Raw genomic sequence first — 16,997 nt, 5'->3', positions numbered from 1 at the left:
GCAGGGTGATAATGCAGGATGAAAACCCACACGAGATGATTAAATGTGGAAGTCTGCTGTCTCCTCTCAAATTCTGTACAAGTCAAAGATGCAGCAAGCAACAGAGGAGAAAGAAGGATGCCAGCGTCCTGTGAAAAGCTGGCGTGAGGCCCTGCCGGGGGCCCTTCAGCGGGGCTGTGATCATATCTCTTCCCTCCACTGTCGTCCTAGAATGGAAGCCAAGCGTCCACACGCAGGCTGCCTGGGGGGCTGCTCTCCAGACAGACGGCTGTCTCCAACAGAACAAACTCAGGGCACGGTCCCTGGGCTTCTAGTCTTTGGAGAGGCCCTGTGGCTTTGGCTACTGGTGGCCACCCTCTCCTGGGGCTGTGCTCTTGCAGGGAAAGCAGTTGTCAGTTTCCTTACGCTTTTAAAATTATGTTTATCACACAAGTAAGCCTCTGTCATATTATGTTTATCACACAAGTAACCCAAATTCATCATTAAAAAAACTAGAAAATTAAAACAAAAATGAAAGTTTAAACCACCCAGTAATCCTGTGATTTAGAGGTAAGTATTGTTAACGCAGGGCTTCCCTGGTGGCTCAGACTGTAAAGAATCTGCCTGCGATGCAGGAGACCTAGGTTGCATTCCTGGTCGGGAAGATCCCCTGGAGGAGGGAATGGCAACCCACTCGAGTATTCTTGCGTGAAGAATTTCAAGGACAGAGGAGCCTGGTGAGCTACATACAGTCTGTGGGGTCACAAAGAGTCAGACACAACTGAGCGACTCACACACAGATACACACACACATTATTAACATATGGAACAGATCCTTGCATTTTTTTACACTCTAGTATATTTACACTTGTTTATCTCTCTAACAGGATTTCTATCATTCTATACCTCTCATTTTATAACTTGGGTTTTTTTTTCACTTTATAGATTATCAACACTTTTCCATAGTAATAAAAGTATAGATACCATCCTTTTCAGTAGCTTTATGATATTTCTTACAGTCCTTTATTGTTAAATATCCATTCTTGAATAATGAGCTCCCTATTTTTGGACATTTGTTTCCAATTTTTCTCTTTAATGAGCAGCAGGCACTGAAAAGCAAGAACAATAACCCTATGATTTCACTGATGAATCTCTTTCCTTCGGTGAAATTCTCAGACTTGGAGTTATGGGGCCAGAAGGACGCACATTTCCATGACTCGGATAGGCGTTGCCAGAGCGCCCTTCTGAGAGGTCGAACCTGACGCCACCCCCCCAACAGCGCGGAGTCAGCGTTTCTCTCTCCCCGCTGACGTCTGCAGGTGGAGATCCACAGGCTCGGAACTCTCTCCAGCTGCTGGTCCTGCAACCATATCCCCGAAGGCCCCAGGACTCCAGTTCCTCTTCTCCCAATCCCCACCCCAAAGTACCCGAGAGAACCAGTCACCAGGCAGATCCAGGGTCCCAATGCCACCTGGCGTGGCCACCAGCAGACTCCAACCCCGCTCCCCTTCCACGTGGGCGCCTGAATACCTCTTCTCGAGGCCCGCAGCCCCCACCTCTTGACGGGACAGCGAGCTTCTGAGTTATCGGCAGCCTTATTTCCCTCTACAGCTCCTACAGAGTTAACAGATGTACGCACGTCTGAGGCAGTCATGCGGTAAGAGACTTTGGGGCCAATCCTTCCCGTTTTGACAGTGTGTAATCGAGGTAAAGCCATAAATTTTATAAACAAGAATAAACGACCCTCAGCAACATATGTCTGCTCGACCCTTCCAAGGTGATCGTAAATAAAGGCACCTGCTTGCCGGGGAGGGGCGTGGGCACCGCAGATGGCCAGAGTCAAGGGCCAGAGGGTCTCTGCCTTGGGAGCATCTGGTGGGGGAGGACCCCCCACACCCTGGTCCTGGGTGGACTGAACACCTTTCTGCCATTTATTCAATCTCTTCCGCAGGCTGCCTTTGCCCTGGTGTACCGGGAGCTGGCCTGCGTCTCACCCTTCCTCGGAGAGGTCACTTGAAGCAGGGTCCTCCTGGGTTTATGGTCCCCTCTTCTCCTCCTCAAGGCTTCCCTGGTAGTTCAGTGGTAAAGAAGCTGCCTGTCAAGGCAGGAGACACAGGTTCGATCCCTGGATCGGGAAGATCCCCTGGAGGAGGAAATGGCAACCCACTCCAGTATTCTCACCTGGGAAATCCCTTGAACAGAAGAGCCTGGCAGGCTACAGTCCATGAGGTCCTAAGAGTCAGATGTGACTTAGTGGCTCAACAACTTCTCCTCCTCCTCTGCCCAAGTTGTCACACTCTCTGTCCCAAGAGGAAACTCTCACGGGAATCTGAAGACCAGTCTTCTTGTCTAGCTCTGCTACTGCCCACAGGGAGTCCACGGGCAGCGACCCCTTAAAGCTCTCGCTGGCCTGTGACCAGGTCACCTTCCCTTTCACTTTGGCCCTGGTGCTCCTGGAGCCACGTCCCCCTGGCTGACCCGGCCCCGCGAGGGGGGACCCTGTCTCCCGCAGCCTCAGGACATCTAAGCAAACCAGACATGCTGCTCAGTTGGTTCTCTGTGCATCATCTGGGCCTGAGCTATTGAAAGTGCTTTGAAAAAGGATAAACCCTTGATTCAACAACAGCTACATTTTCTTTTTTTTGAGCTACAGCCATGTGCCACGCCCATGTAGGCCCATGGGCATATTTCCTGAACTCTTGGAAGCTGGTATCATTATTCCCAAAGATTAAAGTAGGCAATGGAGGCTCAGAGTGGTTGCAGGATTTTCTCAAAGTGCCTCAGCTAGGAAGTGGCAGAGCTGGAACTTGAATTCAAATAGTAACAATCAACTATAATAATAGCAGCTAACATGTGACAGGGGCACCCTGAGCCTTTTAAACATTGCCTCATTAATCTCTCCCAGTGGCCCTGTGGGGTAGATATGCTTCACATTCCCATTTTACAGACAAAGAAGTAAGTCTCAGGAAGATGGAACGACTGGCCTGAAGTCATGACGCTAGGAAGTGACAGAGCTGGTCTTGAACCCCGGTCTGCCTGAAGCCAATGCCTGCGCTGAGCATTTGACTGTTGCTCTCACCCCTGTGCTCCTTGTCACACCTCTGTGGCTCCACATCGCTGGCAGCGAGGCTGATGAAGCAGGCAGCCCCATGCATGGATTCGCTCCTGCAGCGGGTGCTATACTGGAGAGCTAAGAGCAAGGGTTCTTCACTGGGGCTTCCACAGAGCTCTTCAGGTTGTACACAGACTGTGAACACCTGTGTGTCTGTGTCTATCCAGGGAGAAGGTGCACAGAGCCTTCATCCCAAGTCTCTGAATCTGGGGACTTCCCGGGTGGTCCAGTGGTTAAGACTCGTCGCTCCCCAATGCGGGGGACCCAGGTTCAATCCCTGCTCAGGGAACTAGATCTCACATGCCACAGTGAAGATCAGAGATCCTGTGTGCTGCCACTGAGACCCAGCGCAGCCAAATAAATAAATGTTTAAAAGAAACTTCCGAATCTGTGGATGGGTAAACACCAGGACACCCCCCAAAGTTCCTGGGTCCCCCCCCAACCAGCACGTCTCCTGCTTCAGCTCGCATCCAAGCACTGTCTCCCATGATGGACTCCCAGAGAAGAAAAGCGACAGGTCAAGGCAAATGAACCCCGCACCCCAGCTGGGCTGCAAAGGAGGCCTCGGTCCCCTCTGTAAGCAAGATCAGACCGGCCTGAAGGGAGGGATGAGGCACAAAGCCTCCCAGGCACTGATTTATGTAGCGTTCATGTGGAATTTATTACACAAAGGATTTTATTCAATTAAACTTGAAATGCGTCTGGGTTCTTAAAGGTTCAGTAGTGATAACTGGGACAGAGGGATCATAAAACTGGATGGGTTGTCGGAGAAAGGTGTCAGGGCGGGGTAGGGAGGAGATGAGGGTGACATTGCAGCTGACGGGGGGGATTCAGTACCGGGGACGTTTGTCATTGGGATGTGTTACAAGTTTGGGCTGTGAAAATTACTCGGTGAAAAAAATGCACATTAACAATAGCCATGAAATATCAGTTAAGGGAAACTAGGTTGAGAAATGAGACAGCAGAATCTATTAGCGCCTGACATTGTTCTCGGCGGCCCAGGTCATGATTAAAATGACTGTCAAATGGTGGCAGGGGGAGGGGCACCCGGCCAGGAGTCACAGGGCCACGTCCTGGGCCCACATCCTGGCGTTGACTCCCTGACACGAGTTCGTTCTCAAGTCTGTTCCCCCCACTGCTAGGAGGACACGGACGGTGCCTCCCTTGGGGCTGCTGGGTGATTTCAACAAGATAATGTCGGTGGAGCCCCCGGCCCGGGGCCTGGCATGTCAACCCTTCAGTGATGTCACCCAGTGGGCTTCTCGCTGCTGGTATATCCAACCACCTCCGGCTGTGGCACTAAATACATTCCTGAGAGCCAGACCAGGACCAGCAGGAGGCAGGTAGAGCACTTTCTTGGGTGCAAACTGTATGGAAATACCTCCAAATCCAGGAAGCAAGAGAAATAATGCTTTCATGCCATAATTTTTTAAAAACCAAAATTATGCAAAAAAATCTGATTGATAAGGTATCACAATTATAAATAAAAACTGCCTGCCCTTTCTCCCCCGACCCTTGTTACTGTGTGATGGAAACAATCATTTACGAGGGTTGACAGTGGCTGTAAATGGGCTCTGTTTACAATCATGTTTTGATTGTGGAGTTTTGTTAACTTTTCCCACTGGGTTCCAGACCCAGGAGGATCTTTTGAGGAGTGTCTGGGGGATGAACACATTTTTCCTTTTGCTTCTGGCTCCCACGTGGCTGTGTCAGGCACAGGACATGCCTGCATCTGAACGTTTCTCGGGGATGTTTGTCTCTTCGAGTGTTTGTTTCTCAGAGATGTTCACAATGGAAGGGATGGTGTGGAGTGGTCGGGACTTGGGAACCTGGGGCTACCATCTGGCCTGTGACAGCCCTTCCCAGCAAGGGCTGGTGGGGCGTGGATTTGGCTACAGGCAAAAGGCCTTATTTCAAAGATTAGCCCTTGAGGACGCTATCTACTCAAACCACTTCTCTTGTCCTTTGTAGGATGGTCTACCATGGTAGGGAGTGCAGGACTGTTTATTATGTACAAACTGCTCCTTCTAGGATGATGCTGCAGGAAAGATCGAGTGACTTGACGGATTCTAGGAGCTCCTGGAACATACCCCCTCCCCAGCCCAGCCTGAGTGCCCACCTGCTCAGCCACAAACTGCCTTTAGCCTATTCTGTGCTATTCTCAGCTCTGTTCACACCAGCCAAGCCACGTGCTGTGCACCAGACCTGGTGCCAACTGATGGTCGGGGCCACTTTCTGGAGCGTTTTCGCTGTCACTAACGGTCACCTGCACCTTACCCTTTGCCCAAGTCCAGGAACAATAGGACCCAGAGGGGAGGAGATATGATGTTCCCTCCAGCGAAATGAGTAGGCAAGTTGGTTAAAAATGAAAGCAGGGACAAGCACAAAACTCACCATTTTACTGTTTGCTGACTTGCTGGCAAGGATGGCCGGAGGGACCCGCCTTCCCCCTTCATGCTAATGACCGATGGCCTGATGGAGTTCACTGGACCTTTCTGCCCTGGCTGTGCGAGCCTGCCCCTCCCAACTCGTTTCCTGCAATTAGCGGTGTGGAACCTTCAGGATCTCAGGGCTGCCGCCTCGCTCTTCATAAATATCTCCCTTCCCAAGGACACAGCTGGCGCGGGCAGTGTCGCTTCATAGCGGGAGGGAGCCGCGGTGACAACTGAAATAAAATACAGCCATGGTCTGGATCTCAGAGGGATAAACCAGCCAAGTGCAACATCAGAGAAGTCGGTCTGGTCTGTGTCAGCCTCGCTGGAACCGTAAGAGCTTATTCTCTGAAGCTGAAGGCACTCCACCTCTGGCCCTGGATGCTGCCGCCCCAAGCAGGACATGCCCCCCTCAAAGCGGCAGTCTCCCTCTCTTGCGGGGGTCTCTGGCCCCTGATGCAGGGAGACTCCCTTTGAGAGAAGATTCCCCAGGTCACACCCCCACCACGCACACACTTCAAGTCCAAGTGTTTCCGAGGCCTCGCCTGCCAGTCTGCAGCCATCCTCTGCCTGTGATGAGTGGCTCAGAGGTGACTAAACTCCAAATCCTGTCTGCCTTCCCCTTTATAAATGTGACATTTAAAGCCCCTTTGGCACAGGTAAATCACAGTTACATTTCCAAGGGCCTCTGGTACCATTCCAAATCCTCAGACAGCCAGAGTTGCCAGTGGAAGGCCTCGCGCGCGCTCTCTCTCTCTCTCTCTCAAACACACACACACACACACACACACACACACACACACACACACGGTGCAAGCCTTTCCTTTTTTTATTCTTTTATTCTTTTTTTCTGCTTGGTTCCTCGATGAAGCAATCACTTTCTTTCCTGCAACACCGACTTCATTCTCACTTCCTCAAAGACCGAGGAGAGCCCAGGGGAGGAGGGGAGGATTCTCCACCAGCCACAGCTCCCAAAGGAAGTGACAGGGCTGTGAAGGAAGCCGGGTCTGGACAGAAGACCAGCTTCTGGCCCCTGTGGGTGAGATCTTCAGGGATCAGGATGCGAGGGCGAAGTCTTCCCTTCACCGTTGTCACTTCCATTCTTTCCCAGAGCCTCAGGTGCGGTCCGATAGGTCATTTTTCTTGTATATCTTTTCTGGATTCCCTTCCTTCATGGCTGTGTATCTGGCTAATGTGAAGAGATAGTCGCTGAGTCTGGAGGGGCAGAAGCAGGCAAACAGAATGGACTGAAATGAGAGATCAATGCTAACCAGGTCCTCCCTAAACGAGCCTTCAAGGAGGAAATATCAATCACACGCCCCCAGGAGCATTGGGCAGGACAGCGGGTGCTCAGCCAACCCAGGCTTGATGGATGGCACACGAGGCCAGGTTCCATGTGAGCCTGGCACCCAGCTCTGGCGCCAGGGCTGGGGCGGTTTCCGCAGGAAGAGGCCGCTGGCCTGCCTGGCCTCACGGGGCTGGCGACTTTGGGCCCCGTCCCTGCTTTCTGCACCTTCCGACGACCAGGCCTGGTGCCTCCCAAACTGGGGCATGTGTACAAGTCCCTCGGGGATCCTGGTGATACTCAGATCAGATTCTGATTGCAGAGGACCGGCTGGGCCAGGCCTGGATTTGGCAAGTGTAAGTGACACCCAGGCGATGCTGGCACTGCTGACTGAGGAACTCACTTTGAGCTGAGGGGGCCTAGGGCTGGCTTCTCAACCTCAGCACAACTGAAGCGAATGAATGAGGGAGGCTAATGTGTGGTCGTCACTCCCCACAATGTGCCTGCGTTTTCTGGCAGGCTCTTCAGATCCCATCTGAGTACCTGTTTAAGAACTTGACCACGTTTGCATCGGTTTCACCCGTCTGGACAAGAGGCACCACGCTAGAAGAGGAGGAGACACAGCATTACACTGTTGTTAGGGGCTCAACACACTCAGGGCCCGGGGCTGAGTCCCGAGCCAGCATCTGCCTCCCGCTGCAGTCTGACTGGGCGTCCTCGCCAGTCTGTGTGCAGACGTTCTAAAGGGTGCTCACTGGAGATGAGGGCCAATGACGTGGCAGCCCCTCCGGGGCCCATCATCTCTGCTGCATAACCCCTGCTGGGAGGCACTCACCCCAAACCGAGGTCCCAGGTTTATGTCCCCTCCCCCAGGGGCTTTGTCACCTGGACACAGGTCTGGTGTCCTGAGGACCCTCCTCTGCTTGGCCAGTTCCTGCTGTCAGACCTTTCTTTGGACCGTCTCCACATTTTTGCTACTATGAGCACTGCTGACGTGGACGGCTCTGGGCAAATGACTTTCCTCCTGAAGCTGAAGCTCTTCTGTGACCCAGCGTCCCTTTACAAACCACTTGGGTCCAAGAGCCTTTCATGAAAAGTGAAACTTTCATGACATGGGGCCATGGACAGAGCTCAGGTTTGGAGCAGACACACCTGGGCTCCAATCTGGACTCTGCCATGGACCACCCAGGGGACCCTGGCCATGGTGTCACCTCTGAGCCCCAATTTCCTGACCCCGGCAGAGTGGGGACTGCCACCACCTCTCTTCCAAGCTTACCACAAGGAATCAATGAAATAATGAATACGAAGCTCCCAGCACAGCCTCGTCTGCTGTATACAGACATTTTATTGTCTTTATTGTCGTTTATCTGTAAAGCTGGGTGGCAGCCTGGTCTATGAATCGTGTTAAATGGAGATTTTGCACAATCACTCTTTTGTTTATTTCAATATTTATTTGACTATGCTGGGTTTTAGATGCGATCTTCAATCTTTGTTGTGGCATGCAGTATTTTTTTTTTTTTAATATTTATTTATTTTGCTGCTCTGGGTCTTAACTTGCGGCAGGTGGGATCTTTTTAGTGGTGGCATGTGAACTCTTAGTTGCGGCACGTGGTATCTAGTTCCCTGACCTGGAATCAAACCTGGGCCCCCTGCATTGGGAACGTGAGTCTTAGCCACTGGACCCTCAGGGAAGTCCCTGCAATTGCTCTTTTAATGTTTCCTTGATAAGGCTGTCAGCAGGTTCTGGGAGGTTCCTTCCCCTCTGACTCTGAATTTGGGGACGGGGGCAGCAGGTGGCTGGCTGGTCTGGGCCCTTCTCCACCCAGCACCCAGAAGTCACCCCATGGCCTAGAGCCAGTCATCAGCTTTCAGGATAAAGGCAGAGCCCTTGGGTGCAGGAGGCCCTGCTCGGCCTGGCCTCGGCTCAGCCTCCGGCCTCGCTGTGCCCCATGCCCCTCACTCTGGACCAGACCTTCAGCCTCCTTTCTGTGCGTTCAGCTCAGGCTGCTGCCTCTGCCCTTGCTGTCCCCTTGCCCTGGGCACTCTGTCCACCATTCTCCCCACTAACTATTGGCCCCCCAAGCCCAGTCCCAGGCTGGGTCACTCTGGGGCCAAGCACCGTCCATCACAGCTTTCATCATGCTGTGGAGCGTTTTGATCTTTCTGCTCAGCAGAGGCCCCCTCCTGTTTAAATTAACCTGAAGAATGGGGAGCCTTCACTGAAGGCTGAATTTCACACCACCTGAGTGGTATTATGATTATGATTAATCAACTAGACCGCTGGGCCTCCCCTGCTCCCTAGGTGCTGGAGCTGTCCGCTTCAGCACCAGCTCTGATCCCACCAGGGACCACTGTGCCCCCCACTCCCGGGGGCCCCGTACCGTCTCTCGGCTCGGCGACACACGGCCCGACAGAAGTGCAGTGCGGAGCTGCTCTTGCCTCCTGACTGAAAGAAGGAAGCGGGTGTTGGCTGGAGTGGGGATGGGGTTGAGGGGGCTGGGGGGTGCCCACTGCAGACAGGGAGCTCGGACGGACTGACGGACATGCAGGCTCACCCTGCCCCCAACCCAGGGTAGTATTCTGCCTCCAGGGGCCCTACCGGGGCGTAGTCTCTGGGTGTTGTCACTTAGTCGTGTCCGACTCTTTGTGACCCTATGGACTGCAGCCCGCCAGGCTCCTCTGTCCATGGGATTCTCTAGGCAAGAATACTGAAGTGGGTTGCCATGCTTTTCTCCAGGTGATCTTCCCGACCCAGGGATTGAACCCAGGTCTCCGGCACTGCAGGCAGATTCTTACTGTCTGAACCTCAAGGGAAGCCTCTGGGTACCCCTCTCTAAGGCGGGCAGGGGTGGGAATGGGACCAGTGAAGGTCTGGAGGGGATTCGGGGGCTGGGGGACAGCTTCTGTCACCGTTACACATTAAAGGGGGGGACTTCGTCACTGCTGGTATGTTGGGGTCAACACATGCGCCCACAGCCACCCTGCAGGCTGAGGCAGCCGGGTACCTACAGGCAGGATGAAAGCGGTGAGCGGGGGCAGCTGGCGAGAGTATTTGTCGATCCACTGCTCCAGCTCCAGGATGGGCCCCGCCTCGAACGTGGCGTGTTCTGTGGAGCCAAGGAGACCGGCACTGTGTGAGGCCACAGCCCCAGTATCACAGGAGCCTGCCTGTTCCTTTCCATCCAGGTGCCCCACAAACCACTCCACTGGCTCAGAGGCACCTTCCCTCTCAGGCTGCAAGGCCAGGCGGACAGGGGTCCCAGGTGCATCCCAGGAGAGGGCTCCCTGGGCTCCCACAGGGCCCTCTGAGCACACACCCGGTGCATTCAGGGAGAGATTTACTTAAGTGAGCCTCCCTGGCTGAGGAGCGCGGAGTCGCCAGGGCAGAGCCAACGTCCTGCAGGGAGCACTGGATCTGGGGGAGGAAAGGAAGGCGCAGATGAGAACCTCGTCATGCTGGTCACGCGAGGTCCCCTGCGTCCACACGCAGAAGCTGCTGGGCTAGGGCTGGCAGGTCGCTAAGGAGCCAGCATTTAAAGGCTATTAGCAAACTGTCTGAACCTGCAGAACATCTGCCCTGGTTGGCAAGGGACCTGGCTCCCTTGGGGACATCTGGGTGACACAGACAGTGAGCATCAAAGGCCCGGGGTGGTTAGGAAGAACCCTCTCGCCCGACCCTGCTCTCCCATGGGCAGGGGCCCGGTGAGGTCTTTTTCTTTTCTCTAACCTGCCGGCCTTGGTTTTCTAACCTAAAACGCCTGGGCTGAGAGACCCAAGGTGGCAGTGCTTTTTATTTTGATCTTTATTCTTCTTCTTTTTCAATAATTTATTTTTGGCTGCGCTGGGTCTTTGCTGCTGCGTGGGCTTTCCTCGAGCTGTGGCGAGTGGGGCTACTCTCTAGTGGCGAGTCTGGGCTTCTCATTGCCGTGGCTTCTCTTGTTGCGGAGCACGGCTACCAGGGCTCCGGTTTCAGTAGTTGCGGTGCGCAGGCTCTAGAACGCAGGCTCAATAAGTTGTGGTGCACGGGCTTAGTTGCTCTGTGGCATGTGGCATCTTCCCAGATCAGGGATCGAACCTGTGTCTCCGGCATCAGCAGGCAGATTCTTTACCACTGAGCCGCCAGGAAAGCCTGACAGTGCTTTTTAAACTGGACAGGACAGATCTGCCCTCTGATGAGAAGGCCACCATGGCAGAGTGCTGGAAGCAGGACAGAGCTTCTTGGGCCACCAGGCCGCAGACTGTGCTTCAGTTATATGACCATGTGGTATCTCCATGGCTTCCAGCTTCTGGTGAAAAGTGACTTCACAGTCCCACCCTGCCGCTGGCCACATGCAGCGTTCATGCTGGGGCTGGAGAGAGGCGACCGCTGCCTGGGAATCAGACCCCAGCCCCGCTGGGATTCCTGGCTGCAGGGCCTCGGCCTGAGCCTTGCTTTCGTCCTCTGTAAGATGTGAAAGCTGGCCTCCACCCCACGGGCTTCTGCAGGGAACGCTGGGAACAGGCTGCCTGGCCTTCTGTAGGCCCTGGGGCAGCCTAGGAGAACAAGCCACAGTCCATACCCTTGGGGCCCCCAGGCCATACGCCTGGTGATTCGTATCTGTGGTAGCTCAGATGGTAAAGCGTCTGCCTGCAATGTGGGAGGCCTGGGTTCGATCCCTGGGTTGGGAAGATCCCTGAGTCGGGAAGATCCTCTGGAGAAGGAACTGGCAATCCATTCCAGCATTCTTGCCTGGAAGATCCCATGGATAGTGGAGGTTGGCGGGCTACAGTCAATGGGGTCGCAAAGAGTTGAACACGACTGAGCGACTAACACTTTCACTTTCACTTCAGAGGCAGAAGCGCAGGAGCTGTGGGAGCCTGGGAGAGGCACCAGCTGGAGGCTGGGGTGGGTGACCTGAGCAGCGCTGGAGAAGATGATGTCGAAAGTGTCACTCAAAGTATGTGGCCTAAAGTAAGGGGGGCTCATCGTGTCATTGCACCCCCCTGCCCCCAGGCAAACCCTGCTCAGAGGTGGGCACAGCAGACCAGAAACGACTGCTGTGGGTGCCAACAGTTCCTCACAATGAGGCTGAAGACCAGCCTCCCTCACACAGGAGGTGCCGTGTTCATAGAGCGCTCCAGCTTTTAGGCCTCCCAACCTTGGGCAGCTCCTCACTGCCCTGCGTCTGCTCCCAGGGGCCCCCTTGTGCTCCAGTCTGGCCTGGAGGACTGAAGCTGGCCGAGGGCTGACCCTCCAGGGGGCAGCAGACTCAGGTCAGCACGAAGACTGAAACCTGGGGTGTCCTTCGTCCTCTAGGGGTGCAGCCCTGCCTCCATTTCTGAAGTCCTCTCTGAGGGCCAAAGCCTGGCTGCCTCTTAAGGAACAGAGCAGTCATTCTAAGAACCCTACTAACCCCCCACCCAGGGCTCCCCGTGGCTGGGCCTCCCGCATTTCTCAACCTCACAGCCACTGACACTTTGGCCCAGGTCATCCTCTGGGGTGGGGATTGGGGGGTGTCCTGTGCGTTGTACGATGTTTAGCTGCTTCCCTGCCTCCACCCACCAAACCCCAACAGCACTTCCACCTCCAGTCGTGACGACCGAAAACATCACTGGAAATTGCCCCATGTCCCCTGAGGGGCAGAACTGGGCTGAGACCACTGACCTCACATTTCCCTCTGAGAGCAAGCCTCCTCACTCACCTGTGAGGGAGAGTGATCTCTGTGTGTTCCCATCTTACAGATGAAGAAACTGAGGCTCACAGAGGGAAAGTGACTAGTCCCAGGTGACACAGAGAGGAAGTGATGGTCAGATGGCAATTCCAGTTATGGCCACCAGGCCTCAGGGTTGAAAAAAATCCCAGCTCCCGGTAAGACAATGTTACTCACTTTCTGAAGCTCTTCCACAAACGGGTGGCCCTTTTCTGCAATTAATTCCATAACAAACCTACAAGGAAAAAGGAAAAAGAATTTGCCTCGAATATAACATCCCTAGGCCCCGTCTTGAGTGTTAGTCACTCAGTATTTGAGCTCTGTAGCCTACCAGGCTGCTCTGTCCATGGAATTCTCCAGGCAAGAATACTGGAGTGGGTAGAGATTCCCTTCTCCAGGGGAGCTTCCCCATCTAGGGATCAAACCCAGGTCTCTCACACTGCAGGCAGATTCTTTATCATCTGAGCCACCAGGGAAGCCCTGTCTTGCTGGAAGGTAATATCTTCTCAGGTGACAGACCATTTTGCTAACTGAGCTATCACAGGAAAGGGGTTATTTTTTTGTTGACAATGTTTTTATAACATCATAACCTTACGTATGATTGGGGGTATTTGTTTTTCATATCACTCATCCAGCCAACAACTCTTTCAGTGCCTCCACTGACCGGGTCCAGGTGATTCATATGAACAGAGCTGACACAGGCAGAAGAATCCACAGCTGAGTTTTGGCCAGGCCCGGGCCCCACATCACCTGAGGGATGATGGGCTGCTGACTGGCTAATTCTGAACAGCCAATGATGCCAGAACCCACCTTCCCGGCCCTCTGCCTGCTTCATCTTGTGTCTCCTTTTCCGCACTTTTCCCACACACACCAAGGGGTCTGCCCTCTACTCTGTGGGCGGTCTAGCTCCACCTCCCATTATCCATCCTGAAAACCTTATTTAGTCAGGCCTGTCATTGAGAACTGGCAGCCCTGAACAAGTAGGTCTTAATAATTAATAATAATGATAATAGCTAGCATTGTGATTAGTGCTAGCTACCTAGCACTAAGGGGGGAACATGGAATTCTCTCACTCCATCCTCACAAGAACCCAATGAGATTGGATACTTTTACTATGATCATTTGACAGAACGGGAAACTGAGGCTCAGAGAGGCCAGGTGATCTGCCTGAAGTCATACAGCCAGTCAGAAGTGTGTGAGAATTTGAACCCAGGTCCACCTGATTACCATGACCTTCACCCGCAAGGCCACAGCAGAGCTTACGAAGAAGCACTGACAGTAACTGCAGCTCACACTGCCAACAGCCTCCTGAGTGGCTTGTACTTTGTTCTCTAATATTTGCTGCCCCTCCCACCCCACCGCTGGCAGGTGTGTCCACGTGCCTGACTCTGGCCAATGAAACATGAGCAGAGATGGCGTGTCACTTCGTGGAAGCCTTAAGAACCAGCATGGGCATTGCCTTGATCTCTCTTCCCCTCTGTCGTGATTACTGGCCAATGCCAGTAATCGTGTTCCAGACAGAAGCTGTCCCACGAGCCTGAGTCCCAGAGCGAAGCCCATGCAGAGAAACACACCCAACCCAGGACAGGCTTGAAGTAAGAGGATGAAATATCTCTTTGGTGGTGCAAGTCATGAGATGTGGGTACTGTTACCCCAGCAAGGCCTGGCCAATCCTGATGACTTCCCCAAGTCCACCTTCTAAGTCATGAGCACAGTGAGGGAGCAGGGAGGGAAGGGTGAGGCACACAGCCAGGGACAGAAGGTGGCACACGAGCAGACGGGAAGGGTGAAGGGGGTCCGCAGCCCGCAGCCTAGTGGAGCTGACCGGCTGCCCCTGCACCTCCAGGTTCATTGAGGGCAAGCAGCCTCCAGGACTGGCTCTGGAGGGCCGCACCTCAGTCACACCTGCTAATGACCCACTCATACCCGACCTCAAGGTCAATCCTGTCCTCCTTACCCGATGGCTGAACTTAATTCATCTGTAGTTCCCACGGCTTCAAACACCTGGTCGTCTTTGGATCTTCTTTCTCCAGTGAAGGTGCTAGAAAACCCTGTGAGAAATATTTTGCTTCCCAAATTAAAGAGTTGTTTTTTTTTAATCTTGATACACTTTTTTTCCCCTCAATATTTATTGATTTATTTGACTGCACTGAGTCTTAGTTGCAGCATGTGGGATCTAGTTCCCTGATCAGGGATTGGACCCAGGCCCCCTGCATTGAGAGTGCAGAGTCTTAGCCACTGGACCACCAGGGAAGTCCCCTGTTCTGACAGATTTTAAATTATCAAAACAATATATGCTTGTTACAAAAGATAACAGGATAGGATAAAAATATGTACAGGAAACAATGAAAGCCTGCCTGTTCATTCCTCTCTCTCACTATTCAATCTCTCTCTCAGGTAACAGTCCAAGGTGTAACCTTTCACATTGCCTTTCTGAACACACATATAAACACACACACACACACACACACACACACACTTTTATCCAATGGATCCCAAGTCTGGATTGTTCTGCAACTTGCTTTTGTCATTTAATTTATCTGGGGCATCTTTCGTTTCGCATCACACTTGGGTGATGCCTACTGAGATCTGTCACATACTTTTTAATGTCTGCAAAGAATATGGAAGAACTTTAAGATGGAATCTGCCATCTCTTCCTTTGCATTTTTCACCTGTCCCCACCCTACCTTTGTCTCCTGTTTTGGTGTAGATCTTGGGGACCTTGGGAGTCTTCGAGGAAGGCTGTGGCCTAAGGAGAAATACACATCAAGAGCTGGTGAGTGAGGATATACGAAATATCCAGGGAGACACCTTCTTCAGTGGGTCACAGCTTGCTACCTGTACCCTTAGTGTCAGAACTTACCCCTTTAGCTTGGATCTCTTGAAATCTTTCCCCTCTGTTCCTCTTAGTTTTAAGCCCTTTGTAGGCCAGTTTTGTGTCTTGTGACACCTGTACCTGCAGAGTAGCTGATGTATTACATTGCTCAATGAAGACACTCAATAAATATTTGCTGAAAGAATTTACTGATCACTTTCCTAGTCTCTGCACTGTGCTAAGTGAATTATTGGCATTATCTCTTGGTATTATCCCTGGAATATTCCCAAGCCCCAAAGGGAGGCACTATCTATGACGTTCATTTTATGTTTAACGAATCTGTAGCTCACAGGATGAGACTCACCTTTCTAGGTCACTCAGGGAAGAAGCAGTAGGGCTGGATTTTGGCCCAGGACTTATTCTGCAACCCCAAACCACCACTCCTGTTCTACCAAGCCAGGGACTCTCTTTTTAAAAAGTATTTACTTTTATTATTTGCATGCACTGGATCTTTAGTTGGGCACATGGTTTCTTTCATCTTCACTGTAGCATGTGGAATCTTTGGTTGCAGCATGTGGGATCTAGGGATGGAACCCAACTGCATTGGGAGATTGGTCAGCTACTGGTAAAGAATCCTCCTGCAATGCTGGAGACCTGGGTTCAATCCTGGGGTTGGGAAGGTCCCTTGGAGAAGGGAAAGGCTACCCACTCCAGTAGTCTGGCCTGGAGAATTCCACAGACTGCATAGTCCATGGGGTCGCAGAGAGTCAGACACGACTGAGTGACTTTCACTTTCACTGGAAAACCAGGGAAGTCCCAAGCCAAGGGCTCTTGAAAGGGAAAAAACCACTTCATACTATGAAGCTTCAAGTATACTCTGAAATGGAGAATTGCCAAAATAGGGTTCAAAAAGAGGCATTTTCAAATAGCAACACCTTTAATACAGACTTCAACATTAAAATGTGACATTAAAAGGTTATTCAGAGGTTGAATTACTGGATCTATAAAACATATTAATTCAGTACTAAGTCAGATTCTGAGGTCCGGGATGGGGTGCTAGTTTCAAGGTATGTGATGAGAGCCATCTTTACAACGCGCTGGTGTCTCTCTGTGTCTTGACTGCTTTGCAGACAGGTTAAGATCCGAATTGAGGACCCCTACTGATTGTGAGGTCAAGCAAGATGACCCTCCTGGTTCACGTGGGCTATGCCCAGTCCTGATGGATGCTGGGTTCCGTTTGGACTTGCCTCGTGCTAAGAAATCTTGGTCTCTGGTTTTCCCCGAGCCCACGTTGCCATGGTGACGTCAGGATTAAAGAGGACGTCACCTGGCGATTGCTGCGGTGACCTCCCATCGGTGTGACGGAAACACGGCGACGACAACACAACTCAGGTCAGGTGTCTGAGTTAACTTCTCAGCCAGGTACTCACCTGTCCCCGTCTTCCACGCCCTGGGGGCCGCGGCTCTGGAAACGGGGACACAATAGCTTGCGGGCTCCAAGGCACCCGCGCAAGCCAAGGCGACCTCCCGGGCCCCACACAGCCATGCCCCAGGGCTCTAGTCGAGGGCTGACCCCGCCAGCTTCCCGTCCAGGTTCCGAGGTGACTCCACCTACCGCCGGCCGCGCCACCGCTCAGCCATCGTCTTCTATTGGTCCGGGGCTCTCTCCCCAGGGCGGGACACT

At 52.7% G+C, this 16,997-nt stretch overlaps 1 protein-coding gene across 1 annotated transcript; it reads right to left on the bottom strand.

Annotated features, from left to right (window-relative positions):
• Positions 1-6,354: 6,354 nt before the first annotated feature.
• On the bottom strand, positions 6,355-16,916 carry MMAB (metabolism of cobalamin associated B). The gene is given in 9 exon segments (NM_001079632.1): positions 6,355-6,738; positions 7,352-7,411; positions 9,190-9,254; positions 9,818-9,915; positions 10,151-10,223; positions 12,676-12,733; positions 14,456-14,549; positions 15,186-15,247; positions 16,744-16,916. Coding segments are annotated over 9 exon segments (726 nt in total). The 5' UTR covers positions 16,860-16,916; the 3' UTR covers positions 6,355-6,638.
• Between the last annotated feature and the right edge of the window lie 81 nt (positions 16,917-16,997).

This window comes from Bos taurus, chromosome 17, assembly GCF_002263795.3.
Source record: "Bos taurus isolate L1 Dominette 01449 registration number 42190680 breed Hereford chromosome 17, ARS-UCD2.0, whole genome shotgun sequence".
In the NCBI taxonomy this organism is placed as follows: domain Eukaryota; kingdom Metazoa; phylum Chordata; class Mammalia; order Artiodactyla; family Bovidae; genus Bos; species Bos taurus.
Note: the sequence above shows the minus strand (reverse complement) of the source record. Positions and strands in the feature narration are given on the sequence as shown.